The 23069-nt window shown below is 40.5% G+C and overlaps 1 protein-coding gene across 2 annotated transcripts in view; it reads left to right on the plus strand.

Moving 5' to 3' along the window:
* Window positions 1–23069, plus strand: part of LARS2 (leucyl-tRNA synthetase 2, mitochondrial) — a 275856-nt gene that overhangs the window by 199071 nt on the left and 53716 nt on the right. For both annotated transcript variants that reach the window (XM_061196628.1, XM_061196627.1), the window contains 2 exons: window positions 11131–11238; window positions 12434–12593. In XM_061196628.1, coding sequence (XP_061052611.1) covers window positions 11131–11238; window positions 12434–12593 — 268 coding nt within the window. The remainder of the gene's footprint in view (window positions 1–11130; window positions 11239–12433; window positions 12594–23069) is intronic.

A 23069-nucleotide genomic window follows, 5' to 3' on the forward strand; every position in this document is an offset into this window, starting at 1 on the left:
CAAGAGAGTTTGCACTTGAATCATAGAGATCACAGGCCAACATTTCTCTATGCCATACTCTGGGAACAATGTGGGATAAGAGTTGTGACCTATGTAATACCAAACTTAGTAGTAAGTTTTTGTTTTGTTTTTACATTTTTATTATAAAATGAAATGCAGATAACCATATAAAACAAATATATAGCTTTTGAATTATTTTAAAGCAGCCGCCCTTGTAGGTCAAGATAGTGGATCTTGCCAGAGCACTCCAGAAGCCCTCTACATGCCTCATCTCAACATTAGTGCCTCCCTAGCCCCAAAGTAGCTACTATCCTAACTTTTAGATAGTCACGTCCTCACATTTCTCTATAGTTTTATCACCTAAATGTGCCTCCCTAGAGAGTATAGTTTATTCCTACCTTCACTTTTTAAATTTGATGTCTTTCAAGTACTTTAATCTACAGGTTTCCCTCTTTATCCCTTTCTTTTTCTTACAATTTATCAGTTGAAGGACCTGGGCTGTTTGGCCCATAGTTTCCTGGGTTTTGCCGATTGAACACTCATGGGGCAGTTCAACATGTCCCTGTGTTCTCTGGATTTCCTGGCACCTTTTATTACACGAAACACAATGTCTTCTACAAGGGAGCTCAGTGGCCATATTATAATTGAAGTGGATGGGAACATGGAAACTTTGGTACATGATTCATTCATAATTGAGATACCACATGCCATCTTCTAAGGTCCATAGCAGCTGGTTTCTTTTGAGAGAATTTCTAAGAAAGCCTTATTTTAGATGAAGTTTACATTGCAGTTCTTACCAACTGACTCATTTTTATCTCTCATGCACCTTTACGATAGTATATCAAAGATCGAATCCCAGAAATCCCATTAACCTCTGGGTTATGCTAAAATTAGTTGTTCGACTTTTCAAGTCTGTGCTGTCAGTAACAGAAACTCCATGTTTCTAATATTTGTTTTGTAGCATTCTTAAAATGTTACATATATGTGTAGCTCTGCAATTTCATGTTCCATTTATGTCAGCCAGGAAGGGAAAATATGGAGAAACTATGGTTTACCTGAAAGATTTTGGGAATAGGCTCTTTCAGTCAAGTAAATATTCTCCTTAGCTGAGTGTGTTTATAGGTACCTTTACGTATATGGTTAGTTTCCAAGGAATTTGTATCCAACTAAATATATATAAACTACATATGGAATATAATTCAACTTTTCTTCAATGAATCATGATCTTACGCTGCCTTACGGCCACCTCTATGAGTGATTTTTTTAAAAAATATTTATTTATTTGGCTGCACTGGGTCTTGGTTGCGGCACCAGGGATCTTCATTGCAGCGTGTGGGATCTTTTAGTTGTAGCATGCGGGATCTAGTTCCCTGACCAGGGGTTGAACCCAGGCCCCCTGCATTGGGGGCACAGAGTCTTAACCACTGAAGCACCCAGGAAGTCCTTATGAGTGATTTTTAAATACCCCAAAAGTCACATTTAAAAATAAACCTGTATTAAATAAATAAATAAATCTGTATCAATTTTTTTTTTTTTTTGGACTTTTGTAACTTTCTCGTAAAGCAGAAAGTTTGCAGACTTAAAATCATGGAATTGAGGCCTCTTGAGATCCCTGAGGGAGGGAAAGAGAGGGACACCAATGAAACTGAAAGGCCACCAAGGGGCCCACTGAAGAGCCAGGTTCCTGTTGGCTGTGCCGCAGGAGGACAAGGCCACCTGTCCATGGTCAGCAGTGTGTCCCCTGGGACAGGTCTATTGAAACCAGAGCCTTGGCTGATCCAGGTTATTAGAGGTAGGCTTCCTTGTCATTATCAGGGAAAAGAGGAGGGGAAAGGGTTGGTTTCTACATTACCTTGGCAGGAGGCCCATTTCTCATTTTTTTTTTTTCACTTATTCAAAATACCTATTATATATCAGAAACTATAGGTGCTGAGTTTATACTGGTGAACAGAACTCTCAGGGAGCTTATAATGCAGAGAAGGAGCCAGACCATCAACAAGCAATCAAACAGACTAGAGAAGAAATGGACCATTAGGGATGTGGGAAGAGCAAGGAGAATGATAGGGGCACCACTTTAGATGGGGAGACTCAGCAGCCACCGTATAGAGGGTGAGGAAATGGTGTTTCAGGGCAAGAACATAGCATGTGCCAAGGCCATGAGGCAGGCTTCGTATTTTTGAGAAACTGAAAGAAGGCCACTTCTTTTTTTTTAACTTTACAATAAATTTTATTGACTTTTTTTTTTCTTTATACAAAAGGAACTACTTATACACTGTGTGATTGTTGCTTTAATTTTTTTTGAATTTTATTTTATTTATTTTCTTATACAGCAGGTTCCTACTAGTTATCCATTTTATACATATTAGTGTATACATGTCAATCCCAATCTCTCAATTCATCACACCACCACCCCCACCCACTGCTGCTTTCCCCCCTTGGTGTCCATACGTTTATTATCTACATCTGTGTCTCAATTTCTGCCCTGCAAACCGGTTCATCTGTACCATTTTTCTAGGTTCCACATATATGCGTTAATATGCAATCTTTGTATTTCTCTTTCTGACTTACTTCACTCTGTATGGCAGTCTCTAGATTCATCCACGTCTCTACAAATGACCCAATTTCGTTCCTTTTTATGGCTGAGTAATATTCCATTGTATATATGTACCACAACTTCTTTATCCATTCATCTGTCGATGGGCATTTTGGTTGCTTCCATGACCTGGCTATTGTAAATAGTGCTGCAGTGAACATTGGGGTGCATGTGTCTTTTTGAATTATGGTTTTCTCTGGGTATATGCCCAGTAGTGGGATTACTGGGTCATATGGTAATTCTATTTTTAGTTTTTTAAGGAACCTCCATACTGTTGTCCATAGTGGCTGTATCAATTGACATTCCCACCAACAGTGCAAGAGGGGTCCCTTTTCTCCACACCCTCTCCAGCATTTGTTGTTTGTAGATTTTCTGATGATGCCCATTCTAACTGGTGTGAGGTGATACCTCATTGTAGTTTTGATTTGCATTTCTCTAATAATTAGTGATGCTGAGTAGCTTTTCATGTGCTTCTTGGCCATCTGTATGTGCTCTTTGGAGAATTGTCTATTTAGGTCTTCTGCCCATTTTTGGATTAGATTGTTTGTTTTTTTAATATGGAGCTGCATGAGCTGTTTATATATTTTGGAGATTAATCCTTTGTCCGTTGATCTGTTTGCAAGTATTTTCTCCCATTCTGAGGGTTGTCTTTTTGTCTTGTTTATGGTTTCCTTTGCTGTGCAAAAGCTTTGAAGTTTCATTAGGTCCCATTTGTTTATTTTTGTTTTTATTTCCATTACTCTAGGAGGTGGGTCAAAAAGGATCTTGCTGTGATTTATGTCATGGATTGTTCTTCCTATGTTTTCCTCTAAGAGTTTTATAGTGTCCGGTCTTACATTTAGGTCTTTAATCCATTTTGAGTTTATTTTTGTGTATGGTGTTAGGGAGTGTTCTAATTTCATTCTTGTACATGTAGCTGTCCAGTTTTCCCAGCACCACTTATTGAAGAGACTGTCTTTTCTCCATTGTATATCTTTGCCTCCTTTGTCTTAGATTAGTTGACCATAAGTGTGTGGGTTTATCTCTGGGCTTTCTCTCCTGTTCCATTGATCTATATTTCTGTTTTTGTGCCAGTACCATATTGTCTTGATTACTGTTGCTTTGTAGTATAGTCTGAAGTCAGGGAGTCTGATTCCTCCAGCTCCGTTTTTTTCCCTCAAGATTGCTTTGGCTATTCGGGGTCTTTTGTGTCTCCATACAAATTTTAAGATTTTTTGTTCTAGTTCTGTAAAAAATGCCATTGGTAATTTGATAGGGATTGCATTGAATCTGTAGATTGCTTTGGGTAGAATAGTCATTTTCACAATATTGATTCTTCCAACCCAAGAACATGGTATATCTCTCCATCTGTTGGTATCATCTTTAATTTCTTTCAACAGTGTCTTATAGTTTTCTGCATACAGGTCTTTTGTCTCCCTAGGTAGGTTTATTCCTAGGTATTTTATTCTTTTTGTTGCAGTGGTAAATGGGAGTGTTTCCATAATTTCTCTTTCAAATTTTTCATCTTTAGTGTATAGGAATGCAAGAGATTTCTGTGCATTAATTTTGTATCCTTCAACTTTACCAAATTCATTGATTAGCTCTAGTAATTTTCTGGTGGCATCTTTAGGATTCTGTATGTATAGTATCATGTCATCTGCAAACAGTGACAGTTTTACTTCTTCTTTTCCAATTTGTATTCCTTTTCTTCTCTGATTGCCATGGCTAAGACTTCCAAAACAATGCTGAATAATAGTGGCAAGAGTGGACATCCTTGTCTTGTTCCTGATCTTAGAGGAAATGCTTTCAGTTTTTGACCATTGAGAATGATGTTTGCTGTGGGTTTGTCGTATATGGCCTTTATTATGTTGAGGTAGGTTCCCTCTGTGCCCACTTTCTGGAGAGATTTTATCCTAAATGGGTGTTGAAATCTGTCAAAAGCTTTTTCTGCATCTGTTGAGATGATCATATGGTTTTTCTTCTTCAATTTGTTAATATGGTGTATCACATTGATTGATTTGCATATATTGAAGAATCCTTGCATCCCTGGGATAAATCCCACTTGAACATGGTGTATGATCCTTTTAATATGTTGTTGGATTCTGTTTGCTAGTATTTTGTTGAGGATTTTTGCATCTATATTCATCAGTGATACTGGTCTGTAATTTTCTTTTTTTGTAGTATCTTTGTCTGGTTTTGGTATCAGTGTGATGGTGGCCTCATAGAATGAGTGTGGGAGTGTTCCTTCCTCTGCAGTTTTTTGGAAGAGTTTGAGAAGGATGGGTGTTAGCTCTTCTCTAAATGTTTGATAGAATTCACCTGTGAAGCCATCTGGTCCTGGACTTTTGTTTGTTGGAAGACTTTTCATCACAGTTTCAATTTCATTACTTGTGATTGGTCTGTTCATATTTTCTGTTTCTTCCTAGTTCAGTCTTGGAAGGTTATACCTTTCTAAGAATTTGTCCATTTCTTCTAGGTTGTCCATTTTATTGGCATAGAGTTGCTTGTAGTAGTCTCTTAAGATGTTTTGTATTTCTGTGGTGTCTGTTTTAACTTCTCCTTTTTCATTTCTAATTTTATTGATTTGAGTCCTCTCCCTCTTTTTCTTGATGAGTCTGGCTAATGGTTTATCCATTTTGTTTATCTTATCAAAGAACCAGCTTTTAGTTTTATTGATCTTTGCTATTGTTTTCTTTGTTTCTATTTCATTTATTTCTTCTCTGACCTTTATGATTTCTTTCCTTCTGCTAACTTTGGGTTTTGTTTGTTCTTCTTTCTCTAGTTCCTTTAGGTGTAAGGTTAGATTGTTTATTTGAGATTTTTCTTGTTTCTTGAGGTAGGCTTGTATATAGCTTTGTATATAGCTATGAACTTCCCTCTTAGAACTGCTTTTGCTGCATGCCATAGGTTTTGGATCGTCGTGTTTTCATTGTCATTTGTCTCTAGGTATTTTTTGATTTCCTCTAATTTCTTCAGTGATCTCTTGGTTATTTAGTAACGTATTGTTGAGCCTCCATGTGTTTATGTTTTTTACATTTTTTTCACTGTAATTCATTTCTAATCTCATAGCGTTGTGGTCAGAAATGATGCTTGATATGATTTCAATTTTCTTAAATTTACCGAGGCTTGATTTGTGACCCAAGATGTGATCTATCCTAGAGAATGTTCCGTGCACACTTGAGAAGAAAGTGTAATCTGTTGTTTTTGGATGGAATGTCCTATAAATATCAATTAAATCTATCTGGTCTATTGTGTCATTTAAAGCTTCTTTTTCCTTATTAATTTTCTGTTTGGGTGATCTGTCCATTGGTGTAAGTGAGGTGTTAAAGTCCCCCACTATTATTGTGTTACTGTCGATTTCCTCTTTTAGAGGTGTTAGCAGTTGCCTTATGTATTGAGGTGCTCCTATGTTGGATGCATATATGTTTATAATTGTTATATCTTCTTCTTGGATTGATCCCTTGATCATTATGTAGTGTCCTTCCTTGTGTCTTGTAACATTCTTTATTTTATCTGATATGAGTATAGCTACTCCAGCTTTCTTTTGATTTCCATTTGCATGGAATATCTTTTTCCATCCCCTCAGTTTCAGTCTGAATGTGTCCCTTGGTCTGAAGTGGGTCTCTTGCAGACAGCATATATACGGGTCTTGTTTTTGTATCCATTCAGCAAGCCTGTGTCTTTTGGTTGGAGCATTTAATCCATTCATGTTTAAGGCAATTATCGATATGTATGTTCCTATGACCATTTTCTTAATTGTTTTGGCTTTGTTTTTATAGGTCCTTTTCTTCTCTTGTGTTTCCCACTTAGAGAAGTTCCTTTAGCATCTGTTGTAGAGCTGGTTTGGTGATGCTGAATTCTCTTAGCTTTTGCTTGTCTGTAAAGCTTTTGATTTCTCCATCAAATCTGAATGAGATCCTTGCTGGGTGGAGTAATCTTGGTTGTAGGTTCTTCCCTTTCATCACTTTAAGTATATCATGCCACTCCCTTCTGGCTTGTAGAGTTTCTGCTGAGAAAGCAGCTTTTAACCTTATGGGAGTTCCCTTGTATGTTATTTGTCTCTTTTCCCTTGCTGCTTTCAATAATTTTTCTTTGTCTTTAATTTTTGCCAGTTTGATTACTATGTGTCTCGGCATGTTTCTCCTTGGGTTTATCCTGTATGGGACTCTCTGCCCTTCCTGGACTTGGGTGGCTATTTCCTTTTCCATGTTAGGGAAGTTTTCGACTATAATCTCTTCAAATATTTTCTCTGGTCCTTTCTCTCTCTCTTCTCCTTTTGGGACCCCTATAATGCGAATGTTGTTATGCTTAATGTTGTCCCAGAGGTCTCTTAGGCTGTCTTCATTTCTTTTCATTCTTTTTTCTTTATTCTGTTCCGCAACAGTGAATTCCACCATTCTGTCTTCCAGGTCACTTATCCGTTCTTCTGCCTCAGTCATTCTGCTATTGATTCCTTCTAGTGTAGTTTTCATTTCAGTTCCTGTGTTGTTCATTTCTGTTTGTTTGTTCTGTAATTCTTCTAGGTCTTTGTTAAACATTTCTTGAATCTTCTCGATCTTTGCCTCCATTCTTTTTCCAAGGTCCTGGATCATCTTCACTATCATTATTCTGAATTCTTTTTCTGGAAGGTTTCCTATCTCCACTTCATTTAGTTGTTTTTCTGGCGTTTTTATCTTGTTCCTTCATCTGGTACATAGCCCTCTGCCTTTTCATCTTGTCTGTCTTTCTGTGAATGCGGTTTTTGTTCCACAGGCTGCGGGATTGTAGTTCTTCTTGCTCCTGCTGTCTACCCTCTGGTGGATGAGGCTATCTGAGAGGCTTGTGCAAGTTTCCTGATGGGAGGGACTGGTGGTGGGTAGAGCTGGCTGTTACTTTGGTGGGCTGAGCTCAGTAAAACTTTAATTCGCTTGTCTGCTGATGGGTGGGGCTGGGTTCCCTCCCTGTTGGTTGTTTGGCCTGAGGCGACCCAACACTGGAGCCTACCCGGTCTCTTTGGTGGGGCTAAGGGCGGATTCTGGGAGGGCTCACGCCAAGGAGTACTTCCCAGAACTTCTGCTGCCAGTGTCCTTGTCTCCACGGTGAGACACAGCCACCGCCCCCCCCCCACCTCTGCAGGAGACCGTCCAACACTAGCAGGTAGGTCTGGTTCAGTCTCCTATGGGGTCACTGCTCCTTCCCCTTGGTCCCAGTGAGCACACTACTTTGTGTGTGCCCTCCAAGAGTGGAGTCTCTGTTTCCCCCAGTCCTGTCGAAGTCCTGCAATCGAATCCCACTAGCCTTCAAAGTCTGATTCTCTAGGAATTCTCCTCCCGTTGCCGGACCCACAGATTGGGAAGCCTGACGTGGGGCTCGGAACCTTCATTCCAGTGGGTGGACTTCTGTGGTATAAGTGTTCTCCATTTGTGCGTCACCCACCCAGCAGTTATGGAATTTGATTTTATTGTGATTGCGCCCCTCCTACCATGTCTTTGTGGCTTCTCCTTTGTCTTTGGATGTGGGGTATTTTTTTTGGTGAGTTCCAGTGTCTTCCTGTTGATGATTGTTCAGCAGTTAGTTGTTGTTCTGGTGTTCTTGCAAGAGAGAGTGAGAGCACCTCCTTCTACTCCGCCATCTTGAACCAATCTCGTTGCTCTGACTTTTTTTTTTTATGTATAGTTGATTTACAATATTATGTTAGTTTCAGGTGTATAAGGTAGTGATTGAAAATTTTTATAGATTATACTCCATTCATAGTTATTATAAGATATTGGCTATATTCCTTGGGCAGTGCAATATATCCTTGTAGCTTATTTATTTATTTATTTATTAATAATTTTATTTATTTATTTATTTTTGGCTGCATTGGGTCTTTGCTGCTGCGCACGGGCTTTCTCTAGTTGCGGCGAGCAGGGGCCACTCCTTGTCGCGGTGTGCGGGTCCCCCACCGTGGTAGCCTCTCTTGTTGCGGAGCACGGGCTCCAGGTGCACGGGCTTCAGTAGTTGTGGCTTGCAGGCCCTAGAGTGCAGGCTTAGTAGTTGTGGTGCACAGGCTCAGCCGCTCTACAGCATGTGGGATCTTCCCGGACCAGGGCCCGAACCCGTGTCCCCTGCATTGGCAGGCAGACTCCCAACCACTGCGTCACCAGGGAAGCCCCGCTTATTTATTTTATACATAATAGTTTGTACCAAAAGAAAGCCACTTTAATTGAAGTAATGAACAGTCAGGAACCTGAAGCAGGACTTTTACCACCTTCTCAAAAGTCAGTTTTCACTCAGGCAGATACTGAAACATAATGGTCCTTTTGGGCAACTTTACTTGACCCATAAAGCATTTTGTATATCCTATGGAAAGCCATCTCACAAGCACAGATGTTGGAATATATGTATGGCATTGACACATGTTGATCTGCTTATTTTACTTAAAACTAGCAACTCTGGTTTTCCTTGATCCTGCCCTGGGAGATTGGGCAATACGGTTTCATCAACATCAGGAATTGGCTTAAGCATAGGTCATGCTGAATTATCAAGCTTCAAAACTTACCTAAAATATTTCTGAATCTTTGTCATCAGCTATTTGGTTTTTGTGGATCTCCTTTCCAAATGACCAGGTAGACTATAAAATACCCACGGTTTCTAATTGATGACATTTCCTCATAAAAAACATTTTTATCTTTCATGATTAATGGTCCGGAAATGGGAGAACCCTAGAATCATTTTGTTGAAGATGACCTATAAACATGAGCTGGGTAGTTGGGTCTCTGCACGAGGATTATGCCAAGTGTCACACAGCTAGGTTCCTATTGGTAGCAAAAAGGAAGGGGACCTGCCTTTACTGAGCCTTAGTATGACGTTGTGTTAAAAGGACAGCTTGAGCTCTTCACTGAGGCTTTCCAGTGCTTTCCTTTTCCTATTTTGCACACACGTCTGGTTTCTATTTTAATATTAGTGTAACTCCGTTCCCTCTTTCCTTTGCTTTTCTCTCAAGGTTGACAGCCCCATGGCAGGAAGGCTCACCCTGTTATTGATTGGTCATTGCACCCTACTGTGGACTGGGCAGGCACTCTTTAGTTGCTTCTTTTCCCTTCCTTTCTTTTCTTTTTGGAGCTTTTCTTTCCTCACCCACCCACTTCCTATGACTTTCCTTCTCCTCTGTGGTCCATCCCCCAAATCTTTTATATCTCTCCCTACTTTTCACTCTGTTACTTTTCTTCCCTACCCTCCCACTATTTTTCTTTTCCCTTGATTCATTTCCACAACCCGTGTCCCATCTTCTTTGATGCTAATAGCATTTGGCATTGCATTTTGATCAATTACCCAACTAATAGCAGCAGGCTCCATGTGTGCATTATTTAAACTTCATTTTAGGGACTCTGGCACATCCTGCTTTGTGTATGCCCAAGTCTCCAATGCCTAGATGAGGTCCTTGTGTTTAGGGTTGGGGAATTAATACATTCCTGGGGATAAACAAATGAATGAACACATTGCTGGTCAACTTGATGGTGTCCATAATCCACAATTTCTGCCTCAGAAGAAATTTCTGGATCTTGAAGCTTGCAGGCTCTCCTGAATAAATGAGAATGGATGGATAGATAGATGACAAGTATAGAAAATGCTCTGTGTTGTTTATCACATGATAGAGTAAGTCTCTGCACTGTAGGCAAAAGAATGCGGTTAGTAAGGTCTGGGTTTTAGTCCTGACTTGTCCTTTCCTGCAGGCTTGCATGAGAAAGCTATACCCTTTCACAGTATGGGCTCATTAATCTGAAAGTGAGCTACCTTACCCAGAGGGTGTGAGAAGAGATGTGTGTAAAAGCACTTTATGAATTACAAAACACTACACAAATAAAGCATCGTTATGTTGCCTGTATTAGTCATAATGCAATTAGGAATTTAAAATTGAACTCTTATTATAAATATATGATTTACTTTTAAACTTATTTGTTGAAAGAATGTATCTCATCTTCAAATAAAGGGATGGCATGAGCTTCAGACCATAGAGAATAGTTTATTGAAAAGCCTCCCTTTTGTAAGATTTTAGGATTAAAATTAGATAACGATGAAAATAAATGTGTGCTTTTAATAGTAAATGTTACACAAATCAATGTGATGGCTTCCCTTATGCTAATTTTTATTTTTTAAATAAACTTATAATGTTCTATATATGATACAGTTGAGTGGTAGAATAGCCATACCTGTGAATGACTTATCTTAGGGTTTAAAAATTCATAAACTTGAACTTCTTTTGTTTAGGTCCCAGACTGTGGAGGAGAATGCACTAACCACATCCATCAAAGATGTTAATCATGGTTTCTCCTTGTTAATTTTCTTCTCTCTCTGAAACCTTGGCCCACTCAAAATAGAGAAATGAGTGAAACCCATCTCACTAAATTGAGTCATGATGAGTGCATCTGTGTGACCTTTGCTGGGCCCCTCTGATTGACAAGTGAAGGAGAAAAGGGCTAAATCCTGAACCTCCTTCAGTGTCCCCAGTTCTCCCACCTTAGCTAACCCCAGATCACTTGCTTTGTCTTAAGTGAGCTGTGTGCTTCTACCTCTCCATTCTCCTTTCATTCCTACAGCCCATGCAGGACGCGCTGGCAGACCTTCCAGAATGGTACGGAATAAAAGGCATGCAGGCCCACTGGATCGGGGACTGTGTGGGCTGCCATTTGGACTTCACGTTAAAGGTGATTGAGCAAGAGCATCTCCAGCAATTAATTCTCAGAAACCCCCTTCTGCATTTTTAGAACTCTTTGAAGAAACCAGCAACTTGAGACTCTGCAGCAGTGCTATCCAGTAGAAAGATACTGAGAGTCACATATGTAATTTCAAATTTTCTAGTAGCCACATTTTTTAAAGTGCAAAGAAACAGGTGAAATTAATTTTAATAACATATTTTATTTAACTCATTACATCCAAAATTTTCATTTCAAGATGTGATCACATAGAAGACCTTTGCTTCTCCACCAAGGTGAGGGATGCGGGTCTCTGAGCCACCTGGCTACTGTATGTGGAATGTCTTCTGTATTCTCTCCCTTGCCCAATATTTTATCATGAAAGTGTTTCCATCTCCATTTCTGGACCCACCTGAAAATGAGACATCTCCAGAGGGAACACTCTCAGTCCTGCAGGTACAGGGCCATGTGGCTGTGCCTCTGAGGCCCCACGCCTGGCTCCATAGGTGATACCTAATTGGCACTCAGTCCATAGTGTGGACTTTTAGTTCTGGGCCCCAAGCGCTTCGCACATCATTGGCACTTTGTGAGCACATTTGAATGTGTGAAGGAAGGAGGATCTGGCCTCTCTGTGTCCTCTGTGTCTGTCACATAGTTGGCATTCAGTTGGTGCCTAATGTTTGACTCTTCCTTGAAAGGCATTTAACCAGCCCTAGGAGCACTCATTCTTGAGCTCAGCTCAGGCTGTCCTTTCTTTCCTATTCAAAATGGAATTAGCCTCAGTGTCTTTTTCTGGTTAGAAATGTTGATGCCTTTATTTGTAACTTAAATCCTGGAGGAAAGTATAGCTCCTTTCTCAGGACAAATAACATTGACAGTTATTATTGATTTGTGAACAAAGGAGCCAAGAACCGGGGAAGGCATCCTTCTGAGCATGCTTTGACCCCCTTTGATTTGGGGCCCCCAAGTACGCTTGGTTGTGGGCACTGGAGAGGCCTCCTGAAAGAGGAGCTGCGACCCTCTTCTCTCTTGCCCTTTCTGCCCCTGCCAGGGACCACCTCAGGTCCCCACATCCCTGTGGCTATGGTCAGAAGCTGTCACCACTGTCTGGGATTGGGGAGGGGTGGGGGGAAGGGATATGGCTGGGGAGCACAGCAGCCCAGAGGGAGGACTGAGAAATGAAATGACTCTGCTTCCCCCCTGCCAGGTTGATGGGCAAGTCACAGGAGAAAAGCTGAGCGCCTACACGGTCACCCCCGAGGCCGTTTACGGCACCTCCCACGTGGCCATCTCTCCCAGCCACAGACTCTTACATGGGCACAGCTCTCTGAAGGAAGCCTTTCGGAAGGCTCTCATCCCTGGCAAAGGTGAGTTGGCAAGTTAAGGTTAAGACGGGGGCATTATGCCTTATGTTTCACAGAGTTCACGGTCCTTTCACATATGTCATCTTGTGTGATCTGTTATTCTCCTTGGCCTAACTTTTCATGTTTTGATTTTAAAACATGAGGATCAAAAAGAACTTTGAAAATGTTAAGTTACTTTGAGTTACTAGTTTGTCCGCTTCTTAAGTTTTTATTTGAAAGCTCAACTCTTTCCCTTTAAATATAATCTAGATTTAAAGCTCTTTTCTGATAGGAATAGAATCTGGTACTTAATTTATAATTTTATCATCAAATAAAACTATACTGACAGGGACAGGAAGGAAGCCAATGACAATTAGAGGAAACATTTTCAATAACTTAATTTTAGTATCTTTAAGAATTCACACAGTGATCTGAGCAGACAAGCAGAGTCCTGCTCAATACAGGTCTTAAATGAGTGGATCAAGCTGACCTAGAATTGGCATAGCAGGTGTTGGTCAGTGAGGACTGGGAAGTGCCTATGCATTAGTCAGTATTCCAGGGTTGCAAGTAACAGAATCCATCTCTGGCTAACCCAGGGGAGAAGGGGAACATACTGGAAAGCTGTGGGGAAGAACCAGTCTGGAAGAGGAGTTGGACCAGACAGCCATGGGGGTTTGGGCAGCAGGAACTAATAGTGTCTTGAGTACCACTGACTGAGTGAATCTGCTCTCACCTCGCCCTCAGTGCTTGGGGCACTTGGTTTGAGATTCCTGTTGCAGAGAAAGGTGTTCGCTTGGTATAACTGGGGACCCTGGCCTTTTTGTTGGCCAAGGGAAGGCCAGGCACCTTCCCTGATAGACCAACAAGACTGTCATCAGTGAGGAAGGGGTAGCTTTCTAAAACTCAGAGGCTCTTACCAGAGGAAGGGGATATGGATCCTGGGCAGGCGAAAGGAACTCCCCTGTCATTTAGAAGTAGGTCTCCAGAGAAATGTAAAATTTCTGTAAAAATCTCAGCCTACTTCGCTTTTCATAGACTATAAACTTCAACCCAAAGCACACAGTCTGAATTATTGGAGGTCTATTTAAATTATTTGATTAATAAAATTTTTTGAATGGTGGCATAAAGTTTTTTTTTTAATTGCTATTCTTAAAATAGTCAGAATGAAAGATTTCCTGATCACGTTGGAAAGATAAACAATGTCATCCCAGCTTATCTCTGCTTAAGACTTCTAATTGTTTACTTAACAATGTTAATATTCAGATCAGTTAATACTTATTGAGAGCCTGCTACATGCTGAGCACTCGGGGATGCATAGATGGCCGTTCACAGTCCTGTCTTCGGGGGGCGGAGGCGGGGTCATAGCAGAGGAGACCCAGGTGCATATGTAATTCACTGGCACAGGACAGATATCACTTGGTTTCATCTCTTTTGTTGTTGTATATTGAAATGGAGAAAAGACTCTTTTAAGATTTCAGTGTGTGCTTATAAAGTCCAGTAGCTATCTCTCTCAGTTTTCTTTTCCACGTATTCAAAAGAAAGATTGGATTGTTTTCAACTGTTTAGTTTAAAGGGAAAACTCGTTGTTTTTACTTTCATGAGCATTTTGAGATTCCTTGAGGGCTATGTTGGTTGAATAATATCTAAAATTGAAAAACTGAAAAATATAAACATCTGGCCTTAGATTTTTTTCCCATGGTTAATTTGGGGACACGAATTAAAGTGAAGTAATAGCAGTAGAGGATTATCCAGCTAATAAGTTACAAAAGATGGAGTTCCTGACATGAAAGACACTATATAAATCAAAAACATTTTCATACATAAGAAATTAAGAAATGATTTTAGCATATGCAGAGAGCAATGTTTTCATGATCATTTGGATATCAGCAGATCTGACTTGGCCTGGTTATTTCCTTTTGGCGCTGAATGGCTCGTTCGCTTTGTTCTCCCCTCTTTTTAGTAATCTCTGAAATAATTCCAAACGGAACACTAAACTTGGCTCTAGATTTTCTGATTCTAATTTTCAGAATGGAAATATTTTTAAAAAAATATTCTTTTTGCAGATGTCAATTTATTCAAAGTCTCTAGATTAATTTGCATGTCAAGTCTCTAGATGTTGACATGTGGAATCAGTCATTTATGGCCAGTACAGTGCTTGAGTGTAATGCAGTTTGCCCAATGAATTAAAATTACCATATGAATATGGATTTATGCCTCCTTTGGCCTTTGAGGTCACATTTTAAACCTGAACATCTTATCACTAGTGTCATTTACCATTGTCATCTGGCTCAAATCAGGCAAGCAGCTTGGTTTTCCCTCAAATGTCCAGTTTTGAGGATAACTAATGTTAAAGCAGTGACTGCTGCAAGTCATGGCAACACACATTTGTGACTGAATATGTCACTTGCACAAGTTTAAATTCTCAAACATGAGTTCCTGCGGTTGCTAAGTTGATTTCTGCATATTGGCTCCTGAGTTGGCACAAGATGATCAAGGTTCTGATCCCAGATCCATCCTATGACTTAAGGATGATCATTTTACCTTTGTAAGTTGAGTTTTCTCTGCAGCGCAGGTGATGGGGCTATCAGGCAAGGTGGGATGGAGTGCTTGGTGGGAAAAGAAGGAGCCCTGAGGGGTCTGAGGAGGAGGATGACACATGTGGACAGGGTGATGCTTGAGTCGCAGAGTAGAGGCAGGAGAGCTGGCTTACCCCATTAGTTAGGGTGAGAGATGATGAAGACCCTAGAACAGTGGCCATCAAAATGGAGGGGCGAGAACAGCTCTGAGAAGTATTTGGAAGGCTCCTGGGACAACTCCCTGATTTCTGGCCTGGCCGACTGGGTTGCTGATGTTATTGACTAAATGTACTGTTTTTGCTCAGCATCCTATAATTGGCACAGATTCCTTTAAGAGAGCAAAAATTAAGGTCCTTCTCTATACAGTTCTTGAAATTGAGTGTATTTCCATAATCATTGGCATTGCCTCCTTTTCTCAGCTGACCGCCTCTGATTTAAGTTATGTTATGTAAGCTGTGACTTGATAGGAACTAGAAACCATAAAAAGCATCAATAGGGAAATATCATCAGAGTTTTAGAAGCTGTTCTGACATTTCCTGGAGTCTTTTCTTACATTCCTAATATTAAAATATGCAAACCCTGGGGCTTTGGAACCACGCATTTCAGCTCTGAGTCACCAGTGGTCTACACAATGTATTTTTTGGCAAAAGGGTAAATGAGGTCTCCCTCATGGGTGACTTAGAAACCCTGTTGTTATTGACACATTAGAGAGAAGCCCCAGAACACTGAATAATTTATTGCTCCCTATTGTCTTGCCCCGGCTCCATTGATTCAGCATGGGGGTGGGACAAAGGGTAAGGAACAGAATCCTGTGGATAATACTTTATTCTCGAATCAAACTGCTCCTACTAGCATCCTTTCAGCACATGTTAATAGATGCTGTGTGGAGGAAAGCTTCCGTGCTCGGGTAACCTGGAATAAAGCAAAAATAAATAGGTTTCTTTGCTTCTGGACTTTTTAGTGCCTTCGCTGTGCTAATGTGCACTGCGACTGTCTACGAGGGGACGTCATGCAGCTCTCCTCACGCTTACTTGACCAGAGGACCCTGTTTCCACAGAGCATCCCTGCGACCTAGTTGCAAGCAGCACTGCTTTGCTGAGTTATGAACAGAGACTTTGGTCTGTTTTTCCATGGGGCGTGAAAGACCTGCCTCTTTTGCAGTGGGGGCCCTGAGAGCAGAGGGCAGCTTCTTGACTGGAATGTTTCCTTTGTAATTTCTAACTATTAAGTTAGTAATCCTTTGTATCTTCTAAAACGTTTAGCTGTGACTTAACCCCTGTATGAACTGCTTCAGTTACTTGGGATTTCTCCTTGGCTTCCTGCTTCATGTCACCAGCACATGACTAATGAGAAATGTAGAGAATGCTAGGCCTGGCCAAGAACTTTTTTCTAATTGAAAAACTGTCATAATAGACCTTTATGTGGGAAAATGGAGAAAAATTCAACCCTTTAATGCAAGTACTCTACTTTTTTTTTCATATTTTTCTTGTAATGACTTTATTGAGATATAATTCACATATCATAAAATTCACCCATTTAAAATGTGCAATTCAATGGTTTTTAGTATATCTACAGAGTTTTACAACCATCACCACTGTCAATTTTAGGACATTTTTATCATCCCCCAAAGAAATCCCACACCCTCTAGCAGTCACCCCCATTCCTCCTATTTCCCCAGCCCCAGGCAGCCACTAATCTACTTTCTTTCTCCATAAACTTGCCTGTTCTGGACATTTCATATAAATGGACTTATATGATATTTGTTCTTTTGTGACTGGCTTCTTTCATTTAGTATAATGTTTTCAAGGTTCATCCATGTTGTAGTCAGTACTTCATTCCTTTTTATTTCAGAATAATATTCCATTGTATATACCAGATTTTATTTATCCATTCGTCAGTTGATGGACATTTTGTTTCTTTCCACTTTCCAGCTAGCTGCTATGAACATTCGTTCAGATTTTTATGTGGATATATGTTTTTATTTCCTTGTGTATATATTGGCTTGGCCAAAAAGTTCGTTCGGGATTTTTCTATATGATCGAATGGAAAAACCCGAATGAATTTTTTTGGCCAACCCAATATCTAGGAGTAGAATTGTTGGGTCTTATGGTAACTCTATTTTTAACTGGTTGAGGAACAATAAGACTGTTTTTTAAAACAGCTGCTCTATTTTACATTCCCAGCAGCAGTTCATGGGGGTTCCAATTTCTCCACATCATTGCCTACACTTGTTATTGTCTGTCTTTTTTATTATGGTCATGCTGGTGAGTGTGAAGCATTATCTCATTGTGGTTTTGATTTGCATTTACCTGATGGCTAATGGTATTGAGCATCTTTTCACGTGCTTATTGGCCATTTATATATCTTCTTTAGAGAAATATCTGTTCAGATCATCTGCCCTTTTTTTAATTTAGTTGTCTTTATTATTAAATTTTAATAGTTTTTTATGCTAGATACAAGTTTCTTTTTTTTCTTTTTTCTTTTTTTTCTACATGTTATTTCATTTAATGCTCACTACAAATATAACACTATTACAAAATTCCCACTTTACAGAAAGTAAAACTGATACTTGTAGAGGTTAAAAATCATACCACCAGTAATCTTAGGAGAATGTTTGTACTTTTTTTTTTTTTAAATCAGTCATCAATTTTATACACATCAGTGTATACATGTCAATCCCAATCGCCCAATTCAGCACACCACCATCCCCGCCCCACCGCGGTTTCCCCGCCTTGGTGTCCATACGTTTGTTCTCTACATCTGTGTCTCAGCTTCTGCCCTGCAAACCGGTTCATCTGTACCATTTTTCTAGGTTCCACATACATGAGTTAATATACGATATTTGTTTTTCTCTTTCTGACTTACTTCACTCTGTATGACAGTCTCTAGATCCATCCACGTCTCAACAAATGACTCAATTTCGTTCCTTTTTATGGCTGAGTAATATTCCATTGTATATATGTACCACAACTTCTTTATCCATTCGTCTGTTGATGGGCATTTAGGTTGCTTCCATGACCAGGCTATTGTAAATAGTGCTGCAATGAACATTCGGGTGCATGTGTCTTTTTGAATTACGGGTTTCTCTGGGTATATGCCCAGTAGTGGGATTGTTGGGTCATAAGGTAATTCTATTCTTAGTTTTTTAAGGAACCTCCATACTGTTGTCCATAGTGGCTGTATCAATTGACATTCCCACCAACAGTGCAAGAGGGTTCCCTTTTCTCCACACCCTCTCCAGCATTTGTTGTTTGTAGATTTTCTGATGATGCCCATTCTAACTGGTGTGAGGTGATACCTCATTGTAGTTTTGATTTGCATTTCTCTAATAATTAGTGATGTTGAGCATCTTTTCATGTGCTTCTTGGCCATCTGTATGTCTTCTTTGGAGAAATGTCTATTTAGGTCTTCTGCCCATTTTTGGATTGGGGTGTTTGTATTTTTATTTTATTTATTTTTTTTGAGAATTTGGCCTTTACATGTTTATTTTTAAAAGGACAGGGAAGATGAACAAATAGAATCAAACATTTTGTAATTTGAGAAATTTCCATAGGAACCTCTATTCTCTTTTTTTAGGTATATATTAAAATTTTTTTCATCAAAGTAATTTATACACATGGTTAAAAAAATCAGTGATCACAGAGGGTGATAATTTCCGCCCTACCTTTCTTCATTCTTAGTTACAATTTCCTGAGCAATCACTTCTTTTTCTATTTTTAGTTCTGTTTGGTGATTACTTTTATAGTTCTAAATAATATGTTTATATTGTTAACTTTTAATTTATAAATACTAGGCAGCACCTAGATGTGTGCTAACTTTATTAACTATTTGTGAAAATAATTTTTAAATTGCACTGATATTTAAAATAAATATCTTATATTGTTGTAGTGGCACCAATAAAAGCCCTGTGTAGCTTTCCGGCGGCGGGTGGGGAGGGAGGGCGGGCGGTCTGCTGGGTCCGCGCAGCCTCGGGGTCGGAGCCCGGGTCCCTGCCCACCCCAGCGCCCGCTGCCAGCCGAGCCACGCCCCCCGCGTCTCCATCGTGGGTCGCGGTGGTTGGATGTACGTCCGGGTCCGCGGGACAGGCGGGCGCAGAGGTCCCTTGTATTGGCGCGGGTGAGTGCGGCGAGGTTCCGGCGCCTCCGCGGAGCATCGTGGGTCTGGGGCTGTGGGCGCCGCGGATTGCTATCCTCTCCGCACTTTCCCGGGTCTGAAGCCTCGAGAGCACGGCTAGGCAGCAGTAGTTTAATGGGGAGTTTGACTGCTGGGAACTAGGGGCCTGCTGGGGTCTCAGTTCTTGGCTGGCCCCGGAACACGAGGTTGCCAGGTGTGTGACGGCAGCAGGTAGGAGTGACCCGCTGGTGCAGTGATGAGCAAGAAAGTACAGGAAGGACAGCGGCTGTTGGCCTGTGAACCTAGGCAAGAATGACCAGCCGACACAGTCCAGACCAAGGTCCGTGGGCCCAGCTTGGTCCTGTGCGTCTGGTCAGTGGACTAGACCTGCAGGTGTGGCTCTTGTCACTCTAGGACTGGCTTCAGGACAGATCCTGCTGATGCGCCCAGGGCACCGCCCTCAGTTCTCCAGGAGAGTGTGCCGGAGAGGAGCCAGGGGGTGTGCCCGACTCAGCGCGGTGGCCACGCACATCCAGTCTGCTGGCAAGGGCAGTGGGCAGCCGGAGGAAGTCATGGCCTTGGGAGTGTCCTGTGATGAAAAAGAACCTGCAGGCTTATCAAATAACTTTGGTGTGGAACGTTGGTGTGCTGAAAAGCAGTTCTGTGTGCTTTTCCCCCCTAGTGTGAATTAGCAGTGCTGAGGCAGCAAGCGGGATACAGAAGTGTGAGCAGAGACCGTCTGGAAGCCCCAGACTCCAGGGAAACTAAAGGTGACAGCCAGCCTAGTGAAGAGGACGGGAGTTAGGGGCGGGGGCGGCAGCCCAGCAGGCGCCCCTCGTCTCAGGGCCCTAATCCTGGCTCCAGCCGGCTGGTCAGGGAGCTGCAAGGTCTTCTGGGCGAGCAGAGTCCACAGTCCTGAGCTGTTCTTCTCTGTGTTTGGGTCATCTCCCCCCATCCAAGGGGAGAAATCTAGATGAGGTTTAAGCATCAGTGCTTTAAGACTGTGGATCTCGGAGTTGAAACCTCGGAAGACATGTTTTCAGCACAGGGTGTTAAAGTGAACGGGAAGATTCAACCCCTTTTCAAGGAGGGTGTCTCCATGTGGGCAGAACTAGAGAATAAATGGGTCTTGAATGAAAAAAAAAAAAAAAAAAAAAAGCCCTGTGTAGTCAGCGTTTTGATGATTGGAAAGAAAAATTTGGACCAATAGGATTGAACTGTAGAGAACTCACTGGAGATACAGTAATGGATAACCTATTTGAGATTCAGCAAGCCCATATTATTATGACAACTCCAGTTGGTGTTGCTTATTATTTCCTTGGTTTATTAGCAGATATCTCTTTCTCTTCACCATGGGAAAAAGTTAAAAGAAAATACAAAGTAGAAGACTATACTTGCAATGTGAAGCAAACAAACAAAACGTACTAGTATTCAGGGTACATACGGAATACTAACAAATCAATTAAGTAAAAGACAAACAACCAAATGGAGTAAATAGGCAAAAGATATGAATAGGCGGTTTGTTATTGTGGATGATTTCTAATCATACTTATTGCTTGTATTCTTTTTGTTTTGTTTTGTTTTGTTTGTTTTTTTATACTGCAGGTTCTTATTAGTCATCAATTTTATACACATCAGTGTATACATGTCAATCCCAATCGCCCAATTCAGCACACCACCATCCCCACCCCACCGCAGTTTTCCCCCTTTGGTGTCCATATGTCTGTTCTCTACATCTGTGTCTCAACTTCTGCCCTGCAAACCGGCTCATCTGTACCATTTTTCTAGGTTCCACATACATGAGTTAATATACGATATTTGTTTTTCTCTTTCTGACTTACTTCACTCTGTATGACAGTCTCTAGATCCATCCACGTCTCAACAAATGACTCAATTTCGTTCCTTTTTATGGCTGAGTAATATTCCATTGTATATATGTACCACATCTTCTTTATCCATTCGTCTGTCGATGGGCATTTAGGTTGCTTCCATGACCAGGCTATTGTAAATAGTGCTGCAATGAACATTCGGGTGCATGTGTCTTTTTGAATTACGGGTTTCTCCGGGTATATGCCCAGTAGTGGGATTGCTGGGTCATATGGTAATTCTATTTTTAGTTTTTTAAGGAACCTCCATACTGTTGTCCATAGTGGCTGTATCAATTGACATTCCCACCAACAGTGCAAGAGGGTTCCCTTTTCTCCACACCCTCTCCAGCATTTGTTGTTTGTAGATTTTCTGATGATGCCCATTCTAACTGGTGTGAGGTGATACCTCATTGTAGTTTTGATTTGCATTTCTCTAATAATTAGTGATGTTGAGCATCTTTTCATGTGCTTCTTGGCCGTCTGTATGTCTTCTTTGGAGAAATGTCTATTTAGGTCTTCTGCCCATTTTTGGATTGGGGTGTTTGTTTCTTTAATATTGAGCTGAATGAGCTGTTTATATATTTTGGAGATTAATCCTTTGTCCGTTGATTCATTTGCAAATATTTTCTCCCATTCTGAGGGTTGCCTTTTCGTCTTGTTTATGGTTTCCTTTGCTGTGCAAAAGCTTTGAAGTTTCATTAGGTCCCATTTGTTTATTTTTGTTTTTATTTCCATTACTCTAGGAGGTGGATCAAAAAAGATCTTGCTGTGATTTATGTCAAAGAGTGTTCTTCCTATGTTTTCCTCGAAGAGTTTTATAGTGTCTGGTCTTACATTTAGGTCTCTAATCCATTTTGAGTTTATTTTTGTGTATGGTGTTAGGGAGTATTCTAATTTCATTCTTTTACATGTAGCTGTCCAGTTTTCCCAGCACCACTTACTGAAGAGACTGTCTTTTCTCCATTGTATATCTTTGCCTCCTTTGTCATAGATTAGTTGACCATGGGTGCGTGGGTTTATCTCTGGGCTTTCTATCTTGTTCCATTGATCTACGTTTCTGTTTTTGTGCCAGTACCATATTGTCTTGATTACTGTAGCTTTGTAGTATAGTCTGAAGTCAGGGAGTCTGATTCCTCCAGCTCCGTTTTTTTCCCTCAAGACTGCTTTGGCTATTCGGGGTCTTTTGTGTCTCCATACAAATTTTAAGATGATTTGTTCTAGTTACGTAAAAAATGCCATTGGTAATTTGATAGGGATTGCATTGAATCTGTAGATTGCTTTGGGTAGTATAGTCATTTTCACAATATTGATTCTTCCAATCCAAGAACATGGTATTATCTCTCCATCTGTTGGTATGATCTTTAATTTCTTTCATCAGTGTCTTATAGTTTTCTGCATACAGGTCTTTTGTCTCCCCAACTAAGTTTATTCCTAGGTATTTTATTCTTTTTGTTGCAATGGTAAATGGGAGTGTTTCCATATTTTCTCTTTCAGATTTTCCATTAGTGTATAGGAATGCAAGAGATTTCTGTGCATTAATTTTGTATCCTGCAACTTTACCAAATTCATTGATTAGCTCTAGTAGTTTTGTGGTGGCATTTTTAGGATTCTGTATGTATAGTATCATGTCATCTGCAAACAGTGACAGTTTTACTTCTTCTTTTCCAATTTGTATTCCTTTTATTTCTTTTTCTTCTCTGATTGCCATGGCTAGGACTTCCAAAACTATGTTGAATAATAGTGGTGAGAGTGGACATCCTTGTCTCATTGCTGATCTTAAAGGAAATGCTTTCAGTTTTTCACTGTTGAGAATGATGTTTGCTGTGGGTTTGTCGTATATGGCCTTTATTATGTTGAGGTAGGTTCCCTCTATACCCACTTTCTGGAGAGTTTTTATCATAAATGGGTGTTGAATTTTGTCAAAAGCTTTTTCTGCATCTATT

The sequence above is a fragment of the Eubalaena glacialis genome, chromosome 7 (genome assembly GCF_028564815.1).
Source record: "Eubalaena glacialis isolate mEubGla1 chromosome 7, mEubGla1.1.hap2.+ XY, whole genome shotgun sequence".
Lineage (NCBI taxonomy): Eukaryota > Metazoa > Chordata > Mammalia > Artiodactyla > Balaenidae > Eubalaena > Eubalaena glacialis.